Genomic DNA, 25,642 nt, shown 5'->3' on the forward strand with positions numbered 1-25,642 from the left:
TAACAAAAAAAAATGCAGATTTATTTTTGAACATTGCTTTTTGAACATTGCAATAGTAGGTTTTACGAAAAACACAAAATACCTGAAAATGTACCCAGGGTGACGGACCAATCTGGTGCATCTTGTCCGGCTGGAGCCAAGGATTCCAACGATGTAAGACACTTGAGCCTACGCCCGGTTGAGGAGTTATGAGCCATTTTGTACTTTTGCCCACTGTTGCGCCCCCATAAGGCCGATTGGGGCGTGCCTTGGTGACGCTGTAGGCAGCGTGAGTACTACCAGCCCCCAAAGTTTCAAGTCTCTAGAACTTACAGTTCGTCCTGCACGATCAGTTTTACATGGAGAATGTTGCATGATGGGAAAATTAAAGGGGTCATATAATGGTACATGCACTTTTACAAGTTGATTGTACTGCAATGTGTGTTGTCAGTGCCTGTACACAACCATCATTTAATGATAAAAATCCATCCAGTGGTTTTGTTTTAATATCCTTATATGTTTTCCCCTGCCTCAAATTGAGCTATTCGACCGTGTGACGTCACACGGTCGCACGCCCCTCCCACGGTTGTTGGTTGACAGTAGTGTTTCAACACAGACCCGCCCTGAGCGAGCTATCATCATAGACTATAGCCCTCATTGTTGATACACTGTAGCAGAATGGCGTCTAAGCGATTGTGTTGTTCTGTTCTTGGGTGCAATAACAAACACAGAAATCATTCTGATGTTCCTAAATTTGAACCGATGAAGACGCAGTGGCTGAGTTTTGTTTACGAAGGGAATATTCCCCACGATCAACGTCAATACTTTCTTGTTTGCGCAAATCATTTCTCACCCAAATCATTTCTCACTACTTTATAAATGAGGATCAGGTTTTGCTAAGAAGCTGCTCCTGAAAAAATAATTGGTACCAACTATTTATGTTCCCTCTGCACCTAAAGTTTTATTAATCTTTATATTAATCTTTGCAAATCGCGGGAAAAGGTTTTTCATGACAATTAGTTGTAACGTCAATTTGTCAATGAATTAATGTATACATCAGTAAACACATATCTCACTACTCCCTGCCAGTGCATACAAAGATAGATTAAAGTAACATTGTTAACCAACCATTCAGAAACGTCCTCAAGCCTTAATTATCGAACTTTGCGGCCGTCATCTTGTTCCGGTGAACTCCAGTTCAAACTGATACGGTTGCACAGATGTGTCCTCAGAGACTCCCGCTGCCATTCTCTCTCCAAAACCTTCAACTGTTGTCAAGGCAACACTCCTTGTGCGTTCACGCCCGCAAAACAGAGGGGCGGGGTTTATTATTTAAAGGGATATGCACCAGTGATGCGCGGGTCAATGTATAAACAACCCGCAACCGACCGACGTTTTCAACTACCCACCCGTTCTTTTGAACCGGTTCTTTTTAGTGAACCGGTCGAACCAGTACACTAAATCGAACTGAATCGTTCGAAACAGTTCGCGTCTTGCGTCAGTGCTGATCCACAAGTTACTAAAGTTACTCACTTTCAGACATGCCTGACAGTCGCCTACGAATCGAAATAAATCAATATCCTGAATTATATTTTACTCCAGTAACTCCAACAGTTCACTGAACCGAGACATGTTGGTGCCACTGTTGAGAGAAGTGATGAGCACGAACAGCTGATACTGCGTATACCGAACGCACAGGGACAGCGGTTCTCGAATCACCAGTATAGAACCGAGAACTGTTTAGACTGAGCTTGTGTGTTATCTTCGTGCCAGTTATTCAGCCAATAATGTGTAGGGCTGTATATTTCATCAATAATTGTGTCTAGTAGCCTACTATATTAATACAAATGTTTAATTGGCATCATTTTTCAAACGACCCGACCGACCGCGACCCGAATATCATTAAAAAAATTTTTGGATGACCCGTAACTGCGGGTAACCGCGGGTGACCGCAGGCACACGCTCATTTCGGATCAACACGCGCATCACTGATATGCACTGAAACAGCTTGCTGAAAACAGAGCTGATTTTTACCAAGTAAAATAGTGTTCCCTTTCGTAGTCACTTCGAGTTACGTCTGAAGTGACGGAGATTGGGGGTTTCGCATAGAAAGCCAATCCTCTTCGAGTATTTAATCACGAGCCAATGGTATGAAATGCCTTGGGGGTGCGGAAATTTGCATAGCGTACTCCGCCCTACTCCATGAGTATAAAAGGAGGAAGTGAATGCAACCGCAGTATGTTTTCGCTTCGGAGCCAAGAGACTTCTTCACTCCTTAAGCCATTTCTCACTGACAAAGACTCTTCGAGACGAGCTTCCTCTTCAGTGTTGGTGTGACGGCGGTACCCAGCGAGATTCTGCATTGCCTGCGATCTGAGCAGTGGTCTGCCAGACTTCTCCCTGGACGCCTCAGCGCTGAAAGAGTGAATTTCCTCCTCTCATTGAAAGAGCTGCACGTGGCACGTCTTTTTAAAGATGGTTCGCCCGTGTTCTTCTGGATGCGGTCGATTCATGTCGTTCTCTGATGGTCACGGTCGCTGCTCTGTTTGCCTGGGTATTCAGCATGCAGCAGCAGCGTTCGTGGATGACTCATGTTCCTTTTGTGGGGACATGACCATCTCTACACTGCGATCGAGACTCAATGATCTGACTAAAGTGAAAGTCCCCACGTCCGTTACTCGTTCAGCTTCTTCTTCGAGAAGCTCTTCGACTCGCAGACAGGGTGATTTGACGGTGACGGTGTGGAACAAAAACCCGACGAGAGATCCTCGGGCCACACCCCCCGCCCCAGTGTCAGAGCCAGCGAGTGCTGCTTTGATTCAGGCGTCTGCCTCTTCGCAGGTACCGTCTGTTTCGTTTGGCGCTGCAGAGGATGACGCGATGATCAGAACGATCAGATTCGGCTACGCAATTCAGTTCGCACGGTCTCCTCCCCGTTTCAGGGGAGTTCGCTCCACGATGGTCGGTGGCAATGCCCCGGTCATAAGAGCGGAGATTGCGACCCTGCTGGCGAAGGGTGCAATCGAGACGGTCCCTCCAGCCGAGGTGAGATCAGGGTTTTACAGCCCCTACTTCATTGTCCCCAAGAAGACCGGTGGGTTACGACCGATCCTGGATCTGCACATTTTGAACCGCACTCTCCATCGACTACCGTTCAAAATGCTCACAGCCAAACGCATTTTCGAATGCGTTCGGCCTCAGGATTGGTTTGCAGCGATCGACCTGAAGGACGCATACTTTCATGTCTCCATATTGCCTCAACACAGACCGTTTCTTCGGTTTGCTTTCGAAGGCCAGGCATATCAGTACATGGTTCTCCTATTCGGGTTAGCTCTGTCTCCTCGCGTCTTCACGAAGATCGTCGAGGCAGCCCTTGTTCCCCTTCGCGAACACGGGGTTCGCATCCTGAACTATCTCGACGATTGGCTGATACTGGCACACTCTCGAGAACAGGTTTGCGAACACAGAGACCTGGTGCTCCGGCACCTAGCCCGTCTGGGCCTTCGGGTCAACCGGGAAAAGAGCAAACTTTGCCCCGTGCAGAGGATCTCTTTTCTCGGCATGGAGATAGACTTCAGCTGTGGCTTCGCGATCGAGTCCCGAGGTGGGCATGGCATCGCGGCTCGCTCCGAGTTCCAGTGACTCCAGCGTGCCGCCAAACCTTCTTCCCGTGGTCGAACCTCAGCTTTTTACGGGCCGGTGTCCCGCTTGAGCGAGCTTCCAGGCATCTCGTTGTCTCCACGGATGCATCTACCACGGGTTGGGGTGCCATGTGCAATGGGCATGCAGCCGCGGGTTCCTGGACAGGACCCCGGCGCCTCATGCACATCAATTGCCTCGAGCTGCTGGCAGTACGCCTGGCCCTGCACCGCTTTCGAGCACTGCTCAGGGGTCAACACGTACTGGTCCGTTCAGACAATACTGCTACAGTAGCGTACATCAACCACCAGGGTGGTCTACACTCACGTCGGTTGTCGCAGCTCGCCCGCCACCTCCTGCTATGGAGTCAGAAGCACCTGAGGTCCCTTCGTGCAGTGTACATTCCAGGAGACCGGAACCTGGCGGCCGACGAGCTGTCACGGGTCCGCCCTATCTCCGGCGAATGGCGACTCCATCCCCAGACGGTCCAGCTGATTTGGGACCAGTTCGGGGAGGCACAGATAGATCACCTCTTCGTCAACTGGTGCTCTTCTCGCGGAGAAGACCCCCGGAGATGTTCGATCGGTGTCGTGCTTTCCTTCCTGCAAGAAGGATTGGATTGTCGCCCTCCACCCTTAAGGTTTACGTCGCGGCCATTGCCGCGTCTCATGATGCAGTAGAAGGTAAGTCCGTCGGAAAGCACGACCTGATCATCAGGTTCCTGACGGGAGCGAGGAGGCTAAATCCGCCTCGTCCTCCCCTCGTGCCCTCTTGGGACCTCTCAGTAGTTTTAAGTGCTCTGCAGAGGCCTCCCTTTGAGCCTTTTCAATCGGTAGAGTTAAAGTTTCTGTCTATGAAGACAGCACTCCTGGTTGCATTGGCCTCCATCAAGAGGGTAGGGGACCTGCACGCATTCTCCGTTGACAAAGCGTGCCTAGAGTTCGGGCCGGCTTACTCTCACGTGATCTTGAGACCCCGGCCTGGATACGTGCCCAAGGTTCCCACCACTCCCTTCCGGGACCAGGTGGTGAACCTGCAAGCGCTGCCCCTGGAGGAGGCAGACCCAGCCTTGGCACTGCTCTGTCCAGTACGTGCACTCCGCACCTACGTCAACAGAACACGGTGTTTCAGGACCTCAGACAAGCTCTTTGTCTGTCATGGGGGGAGCCAGAAGGGAAGGGCTCTCTCAAAGCAGCGGCTGTCTCACTGGATAGTGGACGCCATTGCTTTGTCTTACCAGCAGCAAGGTCGACCGTGCCCCCTTGGTGTGACGGCCCATTCCACTCGGAGTGTGGCCTCCTCTTGGGCTCTAGCGCATGGCGCCTCGCTAACAGACATTTGCAGAGCTGCAGGCTGGGCGACACCAAACACCTTCGCGAGATTCTATAATCTGCGAGTCGAACCGGTGTCCTCTCACGTACTCGCTTCCACCAGTACTAGACCCGGTGTCTTCGCTTGCTCGCCTTTCCACTCCTCGGACTGGATAAGTGCGATATTCCTCAGTAGTCTTCCGTTGAAGCCTTGAGTCCTCCAGCACCCATGATGCGGGCACCACTGCTGTTGCTCTGGATGCCGGCTAGGTGCCTCCATGTGCACGGTTCCCTATGGTAACTGTCTCATGTGTATTTTCCACTGTAAGCCTCTCTGAGCATGTGTCTTCCCTTGGCAAGCCATCTGCCACCCCTGGAGTTAAATTCTAGTGACCACCTGTGGTTGGTGCTCCAGTGATCTCCATATGCGTCCCTATGGGGCCATATGTGTATTCGTAAGTCCTCCCTACGGTAGGCATCTGGTTGTATGTTTCCCAGTGTACCTTGGTATTCCTGTGTCAAAGTAGGATCTCTTGGTGATACCTGGTTTCAGGGGTCTAGACTTTCGCAGGGCACTGGAAGACAGCTGTAAGATGGCGTGATGGCATTGACCACCAATCTCCGTCACTTCTGACGTAACTCGAAGTGACTACGAAAGGGAACGTCTCGGTTATGGATGTAACCCTCGTTCCCTGAGTAGGGAATGGAGACGTTACGTCTCCCTGCCACTTCTGCTGTACCGCTGGGTAGACGCCTGAGTTCAGTCTTGGCTCCTCGGAGTAGGGCGGAGTAAGCTATGCAAATTTCCGCAGCCCCAAGGCATTTCATGCCATTGGCTCGTGATTAAATACTCGAAGAGGATTGGCTTTCTATGCGAAACCCCCAATCTCCGTCACTTCTGACGTAACGTCTCCGTTCCCTACTCAGGGAACGAGGGTTACATCCGTAACCGAGACGTTTTCTTAACCCCCTGGGTACCATGAAACGCGTCCCCGCGTTTTGATCGTTTTTTTCCACATAGCTGCAACATAGACTTAAAATACTCTGTCATTAATGGTCATATAAATAAAATCAATACATGATTATAAACTATAGAGGGTCTTCTTTTTTGTGTACACTCTTATTAATATCAAAACCTTGTGTTTTTGTAAAATAAATAAATTAAACAGGGTGCGCTTTCAGCTCACACTGTCTCCGCAAAAATCTTTCTGAAACACGTCAGAAAAAAGAGCTGTAACTCATTAAATACTTGTCACAGAGACACGAAAGATCTCTCTTTATGAAGCTGAAATTCTCTTCTTTTAAATGAAGTTGTTTATATAAAAAAGAAACTATTCTCAGTTTATGTAATATGTTTGAAAAGAGAGAGATGTCAGTATTTTCCCATTCACCTCATTACAACGAATGACGTGCTAATGTGACCCCACCCACTGAGAGCGCGTGCTATTCAAACACTAATGTTGAGGCAAGCCATGAAAACTCCCACATCGATAAAAACATACAGTTTATTACGGATCTAACCCTCGTCCTAACCTTTCGTCTTGCTGCGCAGTGAGGAGATCCTGGAAAAAAGTTACCTCAGTAACAGTTTCATTTTGAGGAGCACGGATTCAGCTGATGCAGTAAGTCATTTATTATAAGTGCTTTGTTCTAATCGCGTTAGTGTCTGTAAACTGCGCAAAGACTGTTTAAATATCAAATGCACGTCTGATAGGAAGGAATAGACGAATTCACAGACGTGCTCGCTGTGCGTTAATTCACTTTCGCTTACATTGGAACAAAAATCTCATATGACTGTCACGGGGCAGACCAAGGAAGACAAGGAGGAAGGTAGAATTAACATACAACTTTAATAAATGGAGCTCAGGAACGGGCAGACAGTTTGACAGCGTGTAGACACGAACAATACCGGACAAGGGAGTGAAGATAGGCAGGAACTTAAATAGACAGTGACGGTGATTACAAAATGACAAGCAGCTGTGCGGGAGGTGATGAGTGTCCATGGCAACAGATGAGGGCGGAGAACTCAGACGAGGGGAACACGTGATGAATCAAAACACACAGACAGTCCAAGGGTGGTGACAATGACATCCTTAAATTAGTAAGATAACATTAGTTATCTGTATAACCAAAAAGAGTGTTTAAATATGATTTGGGTGTGTGAACAGACATACGAAGGAACGCTGGACTGTTAGAGTTTCTGCTCATATTGTTTTCTTTTCAAAATGTTTTAAACCTTAAAGGGGGGGTTGACTGCGATTTCACTTTTTTCATTTTAAATAGTGTGTAATGTTGCTGTTGGTGCATGAACAGTATCTGCAAAGTTGCAGCGCTGAAAGTTCAGTGTAAGCAGAGATATGGTCTTTTAAAAATCAGGAAGTATATTGCCTACAAAAACGACTGGATTGGGACTACAGCTGGGTTATGGTACGTCACTAACCCACACATTTGCATCAACCACCCCCTCTGGAATATGCAGAAAAGGGCATGCGCATATTTCAGCAGCTCCAGCTTGTCGAGTGAGTTGTTCACCCAGCTGTCAGGTCTTATGTCTTCGAACTTCCCACGGACGCTGTACTTCATCAACAATGGATACAATTTATGTTTGATTATGTTCCTGAAAATGACGATCGTAATCTAGCTCACTGTGCTGCGCATTTTACGGAAGACAGCTTCCAGAATCTCCACGAGTTCAACACCGTATTCAACAAGAAACTGTTACAGAAACATGAAGCAGTTCCGACTTTAAAACCAGAGGCAGCAGTTGTTGGGCCACAACCTGTAAGTAGGCTAAGACTTAACCATTTTAAATGTATTTGCATGTATACAGTAATTCCAGATGTTGCCTTGTGTTTTAGTTTTTTTCAAATGCCAGCGCTAGCTTTATTGCCACTAGGCTATCAGTTATGCTATTTTGTGTCTACGACAGACGCGTACAAACATGAATTTTGTATAAGTGCTAATGTTGTAAATGTATTTTTCATGTATATATGTTTTATGACGTTATTTTCGATTTGATCAAGAACGTAAACTCGCTGTTTGAGTATGACATTAGTAGCCAGTCAGTTGCTATTGTTGCCAGTCAGATGCTATTGTGTTAAACAAACGTGTATAAAGTTAAAAAATGTAGCAAATTATCATTCAGAAACGTTTATTAAGAGCCGTGTGTGGTGAGGTTCTGTTTGACTCTCTTCATCGTGGCTTTCTCGGTCTGATTCTGGGTCATACTGATACTGCAGTTCGACGCATATTTACATCTGGACCGGAGCTCATGACGTTCCCATTTCGCCCGTAAAGGTAATGGGCGTTAACTTTCCGGACAACGTAAGCGACAGTTTAGCCAATCACAACACACCGGGCCAAGCTAACCAATCTGAGCCCACGACGTGTTTCTGAGGGAGTGGTTTCATAGACTCAGGAAGTCAACTGCTCGTTCGAGGACAGAAGAGAGCGCGGCTGACAATAAACGGGAAGTTTATGAAAAATAAGACTTTTTAAAACGAAAAACCACGAATACATGTTATATTGCATCCCATAAACACAATCATGCAAAGAAAAACAAGCAGTCAACCCCCCCCCCCCCCCCCTTTAACTTTGAACCAATTCTGCATGGCCCATATTTTTTTGACCAGGATTTGTTTCCAGGTATGACTAAAAATGGGTTTTGACTTTCATTTATACTTTGATTTTATACATGCATGTATATATATGAAGAGTTCAGATGCAAAATCCTCTAAATGCCATTTGAAATTTTCTTCTAGAATGATCATTTTTAGAATCACGCTTGTATATAAGTTCAGTAATTTCACTTAAATTGCAATGAAGACTTGGCCTGACTTCGTCATACTCATATTCAAGAGAGAATATGAGTCTGAAACTCATCCATTGGGCTTTGATTATGAGGCGTGTCGTAACCGAATCAGGAAAAAAAAAAAAACCTCTGCACTCAATTGGATAATCGGTAGACCTGGCTACAACCAATCAGAGCAACGCAGTAAGTCAACTCCTTTGCATAGCGCAATTTTCAAATACCGAACTTAGCCGAACTTTATTCATTTTAGAAGTTAAATAACGAGTGTTGCTTCTTTTACTTACTTCTCCATGAGTGCACCAAAGGAGAAACCACAACAACCACAGGCTTTTCATTACGTCCCATTTTCTTAACAACCGTCAGAGCCAGCTGATAAGTTACACTTTTCCCGAATCATGTAGGAAGGACGCCAAAAATATCTTTCCGATCGACAAATGCCTTGATTGCAGTTCTCTGTTTGTCTATTAAAATGAATGCGCTGTCGATTTTTCTTACAAAAGACGTGACAGCGGAATCTATACATCTCAATTCTCCAGCTGCAGTCATCTTTGGCAAGCGCTCTTTGATAACGTGATGATTACGTCCCTGCAGATCATCTGTCCATCATCGTATAAAGCCCGCCCTTGCAATTTGATTGGCCCAATCATTTTTTGACTGATCATAATTACTCCTCAATGGATGGAGTCCAGACCGAACTTCCCGACCAAAAAATGTTGTGGGCGGAGTTCGGGCTGGCATCCAGGCTAATGAATACTACCTATTAATAGTCATTTAAGTGAAATTACTGAACTTAAATATACAAGCTTGATAAAAATGATCATTCTAGAAGAATTTCAAATGGCACTTCAAAGCTTTTGCATCTGAACTTCCCATATATATATATATATATATGTGTGTGTGTGTGTGTGTGTGTGTGTGTGTGTGTGTGTGTATGTTGTCCTTTCAATTTTTTTCTTGTCTGACTCACCTGAATGAAAAGCTCATTATTATGCATGTCTTTGTCTCTCAGGTGAGAATCACCTAATTATTCATCATGGGGCTGGCCTGTTCACGCCCATTCGCATATTGCCTTGGCAAACAAAAAATGTTTTTCACAATATAACCCAATTCACAGTTTTATGTGAACAATTAGGAGGATGATTTTCAGATCATTGTGAAGAAAAAACCCTAGGCAACAACATCCATTAGTCAAAAGTCTTGTGGACGCATATTTAGTATGTGTTTTGTGGCCTTATTTCAGAAACTTTCGTTTTTAGTTTTTACAATAACCACGCATAAACAATATTCTCTCAAAAATACAAACATGTACAAACGTGTTGCCCATACATCATGGTTGCCCTGTTTCTGCTAAATATAGTGTAATTTCACCTCTGCCATTAATATGTTTATAAGCAGCTGAAAAAAACACATGTCAGGGCATGTCAGAACCTCTCAAGAACCCCAAATACACCTTGGTCCCCAGGGGGTTAAAATACTAATGAGAATTTTTAATAAAAGTATATTACAAAGTTTTTATTTAGACCTTAAACATTCATATTAACTTGTAAAAAATGGCATTATATGACCTCTTTAACAATAACAAAAGGGTTTCAGCACTTTGTGCTTGAACCCCTATTTATAAATAAATAAAGATTACATGACCACTATCACTCCCCTCTCCCCAGTCTGTCAGAGTTGAGTTGGTCCACAACAAGTACGCACAAATGTGTCTTTTTTTTTTTTTTTTTTAACGGCAGAAAATGAATCTAAATCAAAAATGGACAGACGTCAATTGAGTGGTTTTGCAAAAAGAAAGTTAAAGAAAGACAAGGACACTAGACATTTAGCTACAATTCAAAATGTTCCAGGGAATCGTACGTTTTTTGTTGTTGTTGTTTTTTTTTTTGTTTTTTTTTTTGTGAGAACATCACTAGCTTTTTTGTGAGAACATCACAGGAATTGCGATCACTAGCAGCGCTGAGTCTGTCAAAGCCAGAGCTAACTATGGAGACGGTAACAAAGAAATGGACTTGTAGTTGTAGTTGGACTTGTAGTTGGATGTAGTTGACACCTTTGCTTGCACAAAATCAAGGAAGAAGCAGTTTCTGCTAAACTTAATACATGAAAACGTTTTACCAGATTTAGTGCTTCACTTATTGTCTCTTATTTGTTCCCCACTAAATAATGTTTTTTTTTTCACTAAATTTTCAGATTTTATTCAGTTATTGTGCACTTGTGATTTTTTTAGACTAAATTTTACTGCTGAGTTACCCACTAATCTAGTTTATAATAGATTTTCTTGTCATAGGTTATGATCACTTTGATCACATGATTTGTTGCTTTCAGACATGAAAATCACTCACCTTTCGGCGAAATTCGCCGTTTTGGAACCAAAATAGGTGACCTACGTGAATCGTGTAGATTCGATGAGAAAATGTTTGGGGCGAGGGGGGGTGTATAATATATATGAAGCTTCTACACCAAGTTTTGTACTTCTGATGAAGTCAAATAAATAAATAAAATTAATATTTAAAAATGAAATTTTGTTCGGTGTCTAGCAACCAAAGACTACCAGAGAGTTAAATACATGTGCCTTCTGTGCATGGTTTTCTTAAAGCCAGCAGGTTGCATAGGCGCCATAGTTCTTGTGCCCATCCCAGCTGCTTGCAGTGTATTTTAAAAATTGTGGTTTTGTGTTGTTGGGCTTTAGTTACTTTTATTTACCATGTTTTCTCTTAACAGGCTCACTACATTAAGGCAACAGCGTTCAAGGGTGCCGGCCGCAGTGAAGAGGCTTTACAAGAGTATTTCTTCTGTGTGGCTTTGAAATCTGACTGGATCACTGTAAAACTGGAGGCTCAGAAGGTACATTTAACCCTTATGCTGCATTAGGGACATTTTTGGTCTTTTGTAGTTTAATTTCTTTGACCATTTTGGCTGTTTTAATGCAAATGGTATGAAATTTGGCAAAATTGTGACTTTTTGGATACATGTAAAAAATGTGATCCCATTTTGCAAAATATGTATAACACACAATGTGTAGATCAAATAGTAACACTCAGCACCATAAAGACCAAAAATGGCCCATTGAAACCCATTAAAACGTTGTTTAAATCTGAGGCTGTCAGTAATACATGAAACATGATTTTTGCACAAACATCCTTTCATTTTGAAGCAAAAGCATTATATTTGCATTATATAGTGTATTCCACCAGATGACGTCACTACATATTTATTCCCTATGGGTGGAAATGCACCTTATTTTAGGCAATAGGCAATGTTTAATAGGTGGCCATTTTTGGTCTCTAACGCGCTAAGTGGGATTTTTTGCAAAGTGGGACTGTGATAATCCAAATCTAAAGTTTTCTCTTTGCATTTAGTTTATTGAAAATAATTGAATTTTTGTGTTTTTTCCTCTTATACAAATCGATGGTTTCGCAAACAAAACTGGTAATTAAAGGGTTAAAATCCTGAAATTTAATACATTTTTGGTAGTTATGATGAGGACTGATGCTGGTTAAAAGATTTAACTTGGTAAAAGTGGAAAATAATAATAATATATAATATTTTAGGCAATGTTATAATATGTGGCCATTTTTGGTCCTTAATGCACTCAACGGTGTTAAAAATCTAATGCAGCACAAGGGTTAATCTTTGTGTAATTGCATTGTTACGACCGCTAGGGTCAGCCGCAACAAGAAAAAAAGAGAGAGTCACAATACCAGAAAGATGACAAATAACAGGAGCTTTATTTGCAATAAAGGGTTAGCATCAGGGGCAGACAAGGCCAAAGTAACATGCAAAACAATATTATTTTGGAACCTAAATGACCTCAAACGAAAGATAAAGAAAACAAAAATAAAGTTTAACTTGCCTAACTCCCTTTTCCATAAACAAGGTTAAAAAGAGGTACAAATACATTGCCGTCAAACCCCCTACATCCCTTAATCTGGCAAAATGTATTTATAAGAGTATTTACACACTTATTTACAAAGTCTCGGAAATCAGGCAATTGTCAGATAAAAGAGAATATCAGAAGTAAGATTACAATCAACAAATACACGCTCACGGTTTCACTAAACACCAACAATCTCTCTGGCACGACACTATTACTCAATTAAATGTGGATGAAATGAACAAGGGTGAAGAAGAACACAGTCTTTTTCGAACGACAGCAAAGCTCAAAGCTCCTATTGTTGAACGATTTAGAAAAAATCTAATTACGAATTATTATTATTTTATTTTTATTTTTTTTCTTATCAAAATTGAGTTAAAAGGCAATTTGTTTTTAAAAAGAGCTACAGGTTTGTTGTGGTGGTTTGCACAGCATCAAAGAAAGACTAAATTACAAACTTATCCTCGAACACTAAAATAAATGAAACCACACATTTAATAGCAAACTGTCTTTGTTAATAATCGCAACCATTAGAAAATCGCAATTTCGGTTTAGAAACGATTAATCATGCAGTGCTATTTAAGTGCTTAGTTTCTTTAATTTAATAAGTTTTCAGTGTTAGGTGACTGCAATCTGATGTTTTGCATGTCCATGCCAACATTATTGTTGTACAACTGTATCTGTGTATCTGCAGATCCTGAGTCACATGTTCTCTTCAGTCTTTGTGAATGAGGGTCTGGCTATGTTCCTACAACCCCTGCCAGCGGGCCCATCCCATCGTATCAAACCCTCATCCCTTCACAGTTCGCTTCACTCCTCTCTTCAAAGAGATGGAGCCAAAGCAGGCTGCTCCAAGGTTACTGGATTTGTGTTCACAGATGCAATTGATTTCAACAATTTGCTATAATGAAGATATCACACTGATGACCCCCGGTTTCACAGACAAGGCTTAAGCTAGTCCTAGACTAAAATGCATGTTTGAGCTGTTTTAACTTAAAGCAACTTGCACTGACAAATCTTAAAATCTTTTTTTTTTTTTTTTTTTTTTTGTGGTAGGCCTACATTTATTAAAGTTACTTAAATACCCTAATTGAACTAAGGCCTAATCCTGGCTTAGTTTAAGCCCTGTCTGTGAAACTGGGCCCGAATGTTTATAAAACCAATTTTGCTTTTCAAGGCATTTTTAGAATCATAGTATAGGACCACTTCATCATCAATGGTAAAACCATTCTTTTTTTTCCCTTAGGAACAAACACTCGGTTGCAGTAATTTCAAAGATGGGAAATCTTATATTTTGCAAAGATCTGAAAATGTAAACTCTGTTGGCCTCTCTTCACTTTTTGTTCCACCCGTCCTAAAAAGGAAATGGACAGAAAATGCTAAGGACTTTGAGCCACCCAACAAACAGCTCAAAGAAGGTATGGGGCTTAAATCCTTGAATTGTTCCACTGAAAAAAATTACTTTGAACAAATATTGTGAAGTAAAGAATTTTGTACTTAGCGCCAAGATCTCTGTGGCCGATGGTGCAAACCTTGTTTTTCTTTTGTTTTTTTCTCCATTTTCTTCATTCCCAGACAAGGTGAATTCATCCAAAACTCTCCCTACTTTTTCTTGGGAAAGGCAAGTTTCATCGCAGCTTTTGGACAGTGCAGACTTTGAATGTTCTCTCTGCATGAGGTAATAATACATTTTTTCTTGAAAATAATTCTTAATTTTATATACATCTAAACCCTCCTCACTCATTGCAGACTGTTTTATGAGCCTGTCACCACACCCTGTGGACATACTTTCTGCCTCAAGTGTTTGGAGCGCTGCTTGGACCACAACCCTAATTGTCCCCTGTGTAAGGAAAACCTCTCTGAGGTAAATATGAGGCCTATTTACACTTAATGTGTTTTTGTGTTGTGTGATTTGTTAAAACGGTTTTGTTTTCACTTGGCCACATAATGTCTTCCTAAAGTTCTCGTCACCAAAAGCAACAGATAGCCACTACAATTTTTTCATCATCAGCTTTTTTTCAAGATCAAAAAGACGTGCACAAGGAGAGAGACCTGTGCCAGTGTTAGGCTACTGGGAGCCGGTATTTTGGACCATTTTGGAGGGAGTAAATTTGACTTACATGGTCTACTCTAACATACACTTACATAAATGCATACAGTTTTCACACTCTAACATACACATACATAAATGCATTCAGAGAGCTTAAGCAGAATACAGGAAAGTAAGAAGTTGGAGTTTGTTTGGAGTTCATCAGATCAACAGCCTTGAGCAAACCTTCAGTTCAGTTCTAACACGCCTTTCTTAAAAAGGTAAGGATACTTAATGTATCAAATAATGAGACTAAGTTTAATACTTTCATGTCTTGCCCATTTTAATTGAACTATCCTGAAGCAAGGCTCCAGTTGATCTTTGGTGGTCTTGATGAGAGAACCAGTGGGAGTCAGAGGATCTTTGGTGAATGGAAAGACAAGGCCGCAGCCTGACGCAAGCTTGGGGGCCTTGAGGGACTTCTAGTTCAGCATCATCTTCACATTAGGACTTCTCAGGAAGGACCAAGAGAGTAAGAGAGCTAAGAGGATGAGAGCAAATCTTGTGATCAGTGATTTTTAAAGCGGGAAAATGTCACACCCTCTGGAGGGGCGTGAGCCAATACGAAGCAATACGAGTTTTTACGACCCTTTGAGTTCTAGCAGTTCATTTGAATGTTTGAATTTCATTGGGTGTTTACGAAAAGAATCTACAAGATTCTTATAATACTAATGCATCATGAAGTTAGCAAAATGTAAATTAACAAATGGGGGACGAAGATATGTGAAGATGCATGTATTATTTTGGTTAACCATAGTGTGCAAGTCACATCCCAGACCAAAATAGTTTAGAAGAGAAAATGAAGACATAGGCCAAACCACATAAAAGGAAAATTATGAGACGGAGAATTAGATGCATGTAAATACATTTATCACATGGTTGTATATAGAATATGGAGGGTTAAAAGGGTTAATTTCTCCTCCTCCGCAAGAATTAGAAGAGTGTCACAGACACAGCCCTTTGCACATTCCTTTTTTTGGGGGTCGTAAACTCGTAAAATTAGTCTTAAAGGGTTAGTTCACCCAAAAATGAAAATTAAGTCATTCTAACAGAAGTGCACCACAAAGTATAGAATCATCATTTTGCACTGCTCAGCAGCATTACAGTCCTGACTCAAGTCGTCAAAGAGCATCAGTCAAGCAATCATCAATGACTTGATAATTGGTTGTAACTTGCCGTTATCTATAATTGAGACTGAACACATTTGACACTTTCTTGGATATGATGTGCCCATTTCAATAATGACAATTGCTGAGTTGGAAAGGTTAAGATGATTAGATTATGATAATTTACAGGGTGGCCGCGGGTCATTAAAAAGTATTAAAAAGTCTTAAATCAATTTTCCTAAAAATAAGGCCTTAAAAAGTATTAAATTGTCTTAAATTCAGATTGGATAGGTCTTAAATATGTTTGTCATGTCACCGCAAAGATGCAGGCAAAGGCAATCGTTCTGACAGCCAGGTCGAATATTTTCTACAAGGTAACGTAATCTGTGTGTGAGACACACGGGTGCGATCAAACAGTGGAGTCATGAAAAACATCCGTCATTTTGTTCATACAGGACAACATTCAGTCTGCAAAGTGTTTACTTATATTTGTGTAAGCCTATACTCGCATTAAAACACAGTCTTAAAAGCAAAACATATTTATCCAATTCCAACCCCTGTCTGTGTGTTCTGTCAGAGTTTGAGGTCTGCCCAGATGAAGAATAAGAAAGACAGTGCAAACGAACTGGTACTGTAGTTCCACGAGTCATTTTATAGTTGCTTTCTTTCAAGTTAAGCACACTCTTCATATGTCGAAAGAGCGGATGTTAACAGGTTAAAAAAAAAAACACTCTGTAAAACGCTACAAATCGAAGTGGAAGTAAACGCATTATAATAAAACAAACCCACGATAGATCAGTCACCTTCCTCTTTGCGCAAGCATTCTCACTTTCACTGCTCACATAACAACATCACACATACAATAACGAACATGTCATGAACACTTCTGAACACTAGGTGGCCGTTACAGAGTTCCATCTTTTGAACATTCATCATATCGCATTGGTTTTCATTTCTTGTCCTCAAAACAGGGCACTAATCTGTTTATTTTTAAGTGTTTGTAGTATTCCTTTATTTGGAAATCAATTATTTATCATTCTTATGATGAGAATAAATAGGGTTAATTAAAATTAAGGAAAATAAATATATTGATCTGAAATATAGCAAATTAATTGTTATTTATTAATTAAAAGGGTACAATAACCAAACATATCTCAGTCTTTTTTTAAATCTTTTTATTTGTTTAATTAACAAACTAATTATATGAAACTATTATCAGTACACTATAAATAAACTGGTTCTAGCCTGTATTAGTAAATTAAATCTAAGCCTTTATTAATATACTTTATTATTTAAAACATACAAGGCTTAAGACATTTATAAAAATTTCTTCTATATTTCTTTTTCGCTCCACTGTACTCCACCACAGGCGACCGCACGTACGCAATTGACAATTGTATTGTCATTTCACCATATTTTTGAACAGACAGTGTGTTTACTTGGAAATATTACTGTATATTTTCAGTTTTTTAATTTAGAAGTTATATTAAAATGTCTTAAATTTAAATTGTTTATACCTGTAGCCACCCTGTAAAAATTAAAATATCAAGTGAACTCAGTCCACTCTCAAGCAGGCAGTGTCTGTTCCATCAGATTTCCAGAGAGCAATAAACAATCCTAAAATGCCTAATATGCCAGAGAAAACAAATGGGTTTTTAAAAGAGACTTGAAAATGGACAAAATCGGAGCCAATCGAAATTCCACTGGCAGCTCATTCCAGAGGCGCGGACCGATTACTGAAAAGGCACGGTCACCTCTGCGTTTAAGTCTCGAATGTGGAATTAGAAGAAGATTCTGATCTCCAGATCTTAAGCTTCTAGTGGGGATATACTGATACAGCAGGTCAGAAAGGTAGCCAGGTGCTTGAAAGTGCAAAGATTTAAAAAACAAATAGAAGAAATTTAAAATGAATTCTAAATTGCACTGGCAACCAATGAAGGGTCTTTAATAGTGGAGTGACGTGATCCCTTTTCTTCTTTTTCAAAAGAAATCTTGAGGCAGCATTTTGCACTAACTGGAGACGGGCAATTTGGGCCTTAGAAATGCCACAGTATAACGAATTGCAGTATTCAAGACGAGACGTAATAAACGCATGCACTGCCATTTCCAAGGTCTTATCATTAAGGAAATGTTTAATTTTTGAAAGTAGACGGAGCTGATGGCTGATGAAAACTGGACCCAATTACTAAAGAAATTTGTTTATCGAATTTTAAAGAGTCATCAGGGATAACACCCAGATTCCGTGCCTGCGAGGACCTAAAAGCCGATTGTGGCCCCAGGTCAAAGTTAAATGTAGTCGAATTTTCAGAAGGGCCAAAAACAATTACTTCAGTTTTATTATTATTTAAGGATAAAAAAAAAAATGAGATAACCAGGATTTAACCTCATCTAGACAAGAGGAGAGAGCAGACATGGCCAACCGATAATTTTTCCTGAGAGGTAAATAGATTTGGGTATCATCGGCGTAAAGATGATATGACACCCCATGTTTTCTAAAAATAGACCCCAGAGGGAGCATATATTAAGAAAATAGAGAGGGGGCTGAAATCAAGCCTTGAGGAAGGCCACATGGGAGTGGAGCAGGAGAAAATAAAAATTCACCTGTCCTAACCACAAATTTCCTATCAGATAAAAAATGACTGGAACCATTTTAGCACTGTACCGGAGAGACCCACCCAAGATTTCAGTCTATTAATTAAAACCGAATGATTAACGGTGTCAAAAGCAGATGAAAGACCTAAAAGAACAAGGACCACAGAGCTACCTGTGTCAGTTGCCAAATAAATGTCATTTAACACTCTCAGAAGGGCTGTTTCAGTGCTATGTACAATTTTAAAACTGGATTGAATATAATATTTAAACATTTTCTTCATTGACTTTCTGGGCCGTCAAGTTTTGATCCCTTAGGCAGCCTATGTAGCAGTGATCCACCTCTCAAATTTAATCAAAAATATCTTCATTTGTGTTCCGAAGACGAACGAAGGTCTTACGGGGTTGGTACAGCATGGGGGTGAGTAATTAATGACTTAATTTTCAATTTTGGGTGAACTAACCCTTTAAAGTGTCCTGTAACAGGACAATGGGTTCTGCCAGTGTTGGCTTGATTTGTGGGGGAAGTTCCATAGAACTTTGTTGTGAGAGTGAGTTTTTGGGGAGGGAAGTTTCACAGACCTTTCTTGGGAGAGTGAGTTTGCTGGATTATCCATTACATATAATGAATAATTAGTGTGTGTCCAGACACTACAACAGCAAAAAAAACAACATCAACAACAAAACAACTGTGAACATGCTTATATTATGAGCAATGATTTGGGGAGAAAAATCTCTGCAACTTTTCTCATTAAAAATTCGATTTAAAAATAAATAAATAAATTGTAAAGAACTGTAGATCTAAAAAACTTCTTTTACTTTCCCCATGAAAAGAGACACCAGTGATTTTGCCAAGAGATCTCTCGAATTTATTTATAATATTTATAAGACATAGGAGGAAGAGAAACAGAGGTCTTCATTCTGCATCGTTACCATCTCTTCCTACTTTTTGAACAAAGGGTCTCAGTCTTTATACCACTGACCAAGAAAAAACTGCATCACCATAGTAACACATACCTTACCACAAGAACATATGTTTCCCATTAACTATGGAATGTATATCCATCCCCGATGGAAACTATACACAACATAAACTTTCTGTCTCACCCCAACATACATTCTCTCATACAGTTTAACTTATCCCAAAGTCTCCTAAAGGCTCTCTCTCTCCTACATCTTCAAAACATTATAATCACAAAATGCAAAGATTACAAATGATAATGTGTGTATACATGTAATAAAACAGATACATATTATGAATATTAATAAAAAATAATAATAGTACTAAAAACAACATTAAATGAAGAGATTTTGAATTTTCAGAACAAAAGTTTGTCCATATAAAAAAATGACTAATAATTAAGTTGGCTTGAGAGCCAACTTACTGAAATCCTATTTAAACCTATTATTATTAGTGGTGCTTGCCAAAGCCAAGGCAACACTAGTGTTCTTCTCCGTACTTATTATTCTTATTAGTGGTGCTTGCCAAAGGCAAAGCTGTTACGTAAAGACTTCGGAAGCAATTGCAAGTAACAATGTTTATTAGAAACTCAGTACACTGTCCACAGACAAGCAGGAAGAACTCGGTACACAGTCCACAGTCAAGCAGGGTAGCGGCGCAGGGACTCGATGGTCGGATAGACAAGGTGCAGGTGAAGTGAGGTGACGATCAACAAGACAAATCCAGAACATCCACGGGGGAACAGACAGGAACAACGAAGGATACTGGAACGCAGAGGGATCTGACACCGGACATCACAAACAACGATCTGACAATGGAGATGAGAAAAGGGTGAGATTAAATAGACCGGGATGATAGACTGCAGCTGGTGATTACTGAATGACCTCGTGACAGTACCCCCTTCCTTAGGAACGCCTCCTGGCGTTCCCAGACTCCCTTACCTGTCGATTGTAATCATCGATAAGGGAGTGATCCAGGATGTCTCTAGCTGGTACCCAACTTCTCTCCTCCGGACCGTTACCTTCCCAGTCCACCAAGTACTGGCGGATTAATGCGAGCATAAAAGACGGGCTTAATTTTGGAAACATGAAAGACGGGATGGATTCTCCTGTACACTGGAGAAAGATTCAGGCGGACTGTCACCGGACTAATGATTTTGGTGACAGCAAATGGGCCAATGAATTTAGGTGCGAGTTTGTTCGAAATGGAGAGGAGAGGAATATCCTTGGTAGAAAGCCACACTTTAGAACCGACGACGTATACGGGAGGCTTCCGCCGGTGGCGATCGGCTTTGGCCTTGGTGCGCGCCCCCACTTGGAGTAGAGTCTCACGGGCTCTAGTCCAAGTGCGGTGACACCTCTGGAGGCGTGGGCGGAGGGGACCGCGACTTCGGATTCCAGACTAGGAAAAATTGGTGGCTGGTAACCTACACTACACTCAAATGGTGATAGGCCCGTGGATGACACTGGCAACGTATTGTGGGCGTACTCCTCCATAGAAAGTTGCTGACTCCACGAGGAAGGATTCTTGGACACTAAACATCGCAACGTTCGTTCCAAATCCTGGTTGGCTCGCTCAGTTTGACCATTGCTCTGGGGATGTAACCCAGAGGACAGACTGACAGTCGCCCCCAGGAGCTTACAAAACTCTCTCCAAAATTTGGATACAAATTGGGGTCCTCTGTCAGAAACCACGTCTGTCGGGAGGCCATGAATCCGAAAGACGTGGTCAACGACAATGACCGCTGTCTCCTTGGCTGAGGGTAATTTGGGCAAGGGAATGAAATGGGCCGCCTTCGAGAACCGGTCCACCACGGTTAAAACTACCGTGTGACCCTGGGATGGTGGGAGGGCGGTAATAAAATCTAGTGCGATATGGGACCAGGGTCTCGAAGGCACCGGCAGCGGTTGGAGTAACCCGTCCGGAGGTCGATTGGAAGTCTTACCCGTGGCACAAACTGAGCAAGCCAATACAAAACTGCGAACATCACGAGCCATGAGAGGCCACCAGAATCGTTGCTTGACTAAAAACATAATGCGATTGACTCCCGGATGACAAGCCACATTGGAATAACGACCCCACTGAATAATGCTGGACCGTAAACTCTCCGGCACAAACAAACGGTTCGGTGGGCAACGAGTCGGAGGCATTACCCCTTCTAAGGCCTTCTTGACCTTCGATTCGACCTCCCATGTGAGTGTAGAGATGAATAGATTCTCAGGTAAAATGCACTCGGGAGTAGACGGGCGATCGGAACGGTCAAAAATGCGCGATAAAGAATCGGGTTTGATGTTTTTGGAACCCGGGCGGTACGAGAGAGTAAAGTCAAAACGTCCGAAAAAAAGAGCCCACCGAGCCTGCCTGGAATTGAGTCTTTTAGCCGTACAAATGTATTCCAAATTCTCATCGACCTCCACCACGAACTGACGTGATGGATCAGGGGTTATCAGGATGGGAGCTGAAACAAAGCAGTTCTTCAGTTCGGCAAACGCAGCTTCTGCTGCGTTTGACCACCTGAACGTCGTTCTGGGGAAGGTCAAGGCGGTCAGAGGCGCGGCTAGTCGGCTGAAATTGCGAATAAAACGCCGGTAAAAATTGGCGAACCCCAGAAACCTCAGTAGGGCCTTACGGGAATCTGGACTTGGCCAATTTACCACAGCCTTAACCTTGTCAGGATCCATGCGCATTCCCTCAACTGAGATGATGTGACCTAGGAAAGGAACAGACTGTGCATGAAACACGCATTTCTCCGCCTTGACAAAAAGCCCATTCTCTAGAAACCTCTGAAGCACTTGTCGGACATGTTGCACATGTTCTTGGAGACACGATGAAAAAATCAATATATCATCCAGGTAGACATATATGAATCGATCGACCATGTCTCGCAACACGTCATTGACAAGTGCCTGGAAGACCGCTGGGCTATTGGACAAACCGAAAGGCATGACCAAATATTTAAAGTGCCCCCTAGGGGTGTTAAATGCGGTCTTCCATTCATCCCCCTCCCTAATGCGGACCAAATGATAAGCATTTCTTGAATCCAATTTCGTGAAGACGGATGCTCCTTGCAACCTCTCGAAAGCTGAAGACATCAACGGCAAAGGATAAGTATTCTTTACCGTGATATTGTTCAGCCCCCGGTAATCAATACAAGGTCGCAACGATCCATCCTTCTTCCCCACAAAAAAGAACCCCGCCCCCGCTGGAGAAGAGGAAGGGCGGATGAACCCTGTTGCTAGAGAATCAGAAATGTATTTCTCCATGACCTCTCTCTCTGGGACAGAGAGTGAATATAATTTGCCCTTAGGCGGAGACGTACCTGGCAATAACTCTATAGCACAGTCATAGGGACTATGTGGAGGGAGAGAATCAGCCCGAGACTTACTGAACACCTCCTTCAGATCCCGATGCTCCGTGGGCACGTTAGATAAATCCACTGTCTCCTCCTGTAACACACGAACAGAAACAGACGGACAAGCAGAGACAAGACAGGACTTATGACAAAAACTGTTCCAAGCCGCTACGGATTTGAGTTGCCAGTCTATTTTGGGATTGTGACTAGTGAGCCATGGGTGACCAAGAACTATGGGTGCAAGCGGGGTGTCCAGGATGTAGAATGAGATGGTTTCTGAGTGGTTGCCTGATGTGATGAGGATGATATCTTCAGTAACCAGAGATATGGTGGGGAGTTTCTGACCGTTGAGGGCGTGCACTGCAATCTGATGGGTGAGTGGTTTGAGGGGAACTTGGTGGTTAAGTGCAAAGTTGTGATCCATGAAGTTACCTTCGGCGCCCGAGTCCAGAAGTGCATGACAATCGTGACGGTGGTTGGACCATCGGAGTCTAACCGGAAGGAGGGTCGATGTCGATGAGGTCTTCTCGGCGGAGATCCCACCCGATAGTTTGCCTCATACTTACTACCGGGCTGGGCCTTTTAACGGGCAGTTGTAGGCAAAATGTCCCGCTCCTCCACAGTACAAGCAAAGGCCCTGGGATCTCCGCCTTTCCCTCTCCTCCCGGGAAAGCCGGGCTCGACCTACCTGCATGGGCTCGGGATCGTAGACGGGGCTGACCGCGTCCCCACCTCCAGCACGATGACCCTCCGATTTCGCCGAAGAACGGTAGTTGGGTCCTCTTTGCTCCACTCTGGCATCCACTCTGAGTGCTAGCGCGATTAAATCGTTGATTTTCGGTGGTAAGTCCATGGCATAAATCTCCTTTTGGACGCAGTCAGCCAACCCATGCAGGAACATATCTTACTGCGCCTCCTCGTTCCATTTGCTCTCCGCCACCAGGGTCCGAAATTCGATCGAGTAGTCCGACACGGATCAATGTCCTTGACGTAACTCGGCCAGCAACCTGGCCGCTTCTCTGCCTCCCAAGGCACGCTCGAAGACCCGTTTCATTTCGTCGGAGAGTGCTTGGAACGAGGTGCAGCAGTCTTCTTGGTTCTCCCACACCGCCGTTCCCCATAGTGCCGCTCTCCCAGTCAGCAGCGTCAGCACGAAAGCCACTTTAGTTCTTTCCTCCCGGAAGGTTCTGGGCTGGAGAGAGAAGTGCATGGAGCATCTGGTTAGGAAAGCTCGACAAAAATTGGGTTCACCTGAGTATGTCTCTGGGGCTGGTAATCGTGGTTCCGACTCGGAGGGGTCCACTGGTGGTATTTGGGGAATCGGCGGTGGGACCAGCGCAGCGGGAATACGCAGCTGTTGGACTTGCTGGGTGAGCCCGGACACCTGCGCCACTAACGCCTGAACAGCACGAGCGGTGTCGTTGATATTTCTCTCTTGATTCTCCATCCGCCTTCTGCTGTTATTGACGAAATCCTCCAGCGTCTCAGAATTGTCACTTGCTGCTTCCATCATGGTCAGATCGTTCTGTTACCTAAAGACTTTGGAAGCAATTGCAAGTAACAATGTTTATTAGAAACTCAGTACACTGTCCACAGACAAGCAGGAAGAACTCAGTACACAGTCCACAGTTAAGCAGGGTAGCAGCGCAGGGACTCGATGGTCAGATAGACAAGGTGCAGGTGAAGTGAGGTGACGATCAACAAGACAAATCCAGAACATCCACGGGGGAACAGATAGGAGCAACGAAGGATACTGGAACGCAGAGGGATCTGACACCGGACATCACAAACAACAATCTGACAATGGAGATGAGAAAAGGGTGAGATTAAATAGACCAGGATGATAGACTGCAGCTGGTGATGAGTGATTACTGAATGAGCTCTGATGAGCGGCCACGCCCCTCTAATCAGCACACACACACATACAACAACAGAAACACGAGACATGAATGAGACATAGGATTTACCCACCGTGACAAAAGCAACACTGTTGTTATCTGTCATACTTTATTAAATTGGCTTGAGAAAGCCAACTTACTGAAATCCTATTTAAAAATATTATAGACCCCTTTTCAGTTGGTAAACACGGTGATGTTTTTTTTTGTGGGCGCAGCTTCGGTGGAGGCAGAATGATCCCTCTGGCCGCTTCACTAACGCTAGTTAGCAAGTATTGTTAGCTTGTTTTTTAACAATGACTGGAGAAAATCTGATTTTTCTTAATGTGTAAGGTCACTCAGTGTCCAGGACCGCGATTGTTATTTACAAAAGTTATTTTTAATGGACTGAACCAGATTGGCTGACCCTGTTTTCGACTAAGGATTTTCACAGTCGAATCTGATTCGTTAGATTTTGCCGTAGTCGACTGATAGTCAAACCTTTTTTTTTTTAGATAGGTCTAGCAGCTATATTTTTTTCAATTTCAAACAAAAGAGATGGACGTATGCGCATTAGGCTATTCGTTCTGTGTTTTTTTTTTCTAAACAGGCTATGTTTAGGTAGTATTTTTCATGTTTTTATCACGCAATCATGTTTATGATGCGGTGGTGAGCTTGTAAGTTAACGCTTTAGCCAAAGGGTAGCAGCGGCGCTGCCGAAAATAAAAAGCTGTCACAAAGAATAAATATAGCAAGGAGACATTTTAATTGTTTATTAATAAAGATGAAGTTGACTATGCTGCGCGATCTTCGCATAGTGCATGCGCCAGAGAGAAATGCACAGTTCATTTCATAAGCAGAGAGCATTACGTTTTCTTTCGTTTTGTATCGTTCTATTTACAAGTAGACATTTCAATATATATATATATATATATATATATATATATATATATATATATATATGTATGTTTCAGGTCTGTGGAGTTGACTATACTTGTACGCTGAGTTGCGGTAGCTATATTTATGAGACGAGCTCCAGTTCGGTGCCTCCGTGCCTT

The 25,642-nt window shown here is 42.6% G+C and overlaps 1 protein-coding gene across 1 annotated transcript in view; it reads left to right on the plus strand.

The window, feature by feature from the left end:
• lonrf2 (LON peptidase N-terminal domain and ring finger 2) overlaps positions 1 to 25,642 on the plus strand; it is a 208,105-nt gene that overhangs the window by 102,173 nt on the left and 80,290 nt on the right. Inside the window, exons 3-7 of the mRNA XM_089132253.1 lie at positions 11,461 to 11,583; positions 13,308 to 13,469; positions 13,860 to 14,031; positions 14,189 to 14,291; positions 14,363 to 14,477. Of these exons, the coding sequence (XP_088988379.1) occupies positions 11,461 to 11,583; positions 13,308 to 13,469; positions 13,860 to 14,031; positions 14,189 to 14,291; positions 14,363 to 14,477 (675 nt within the window). The remainder of the gene's footprint in view (positions 1 to 11,460; positions 11,584 to 13,307; positions 13,470 to 13,859; positions 14,032 to 14,188; positions 14,292 to 14,362; positions 14,478 to 25,642) is intronic.

This window comes from Pimephales promelas, chromosome 6, assembly GCF_988280905.1.
Source record: "Pimephales promelas chromosome 6, fPimPro1.hap1.1, whole genome shotgun sequence".
NCBI lineage: Eukaryota > Metazoa > Chordata > Actinopteri > Cypriniformes > Leuciscidae > Pimephales > Pimephales promelas.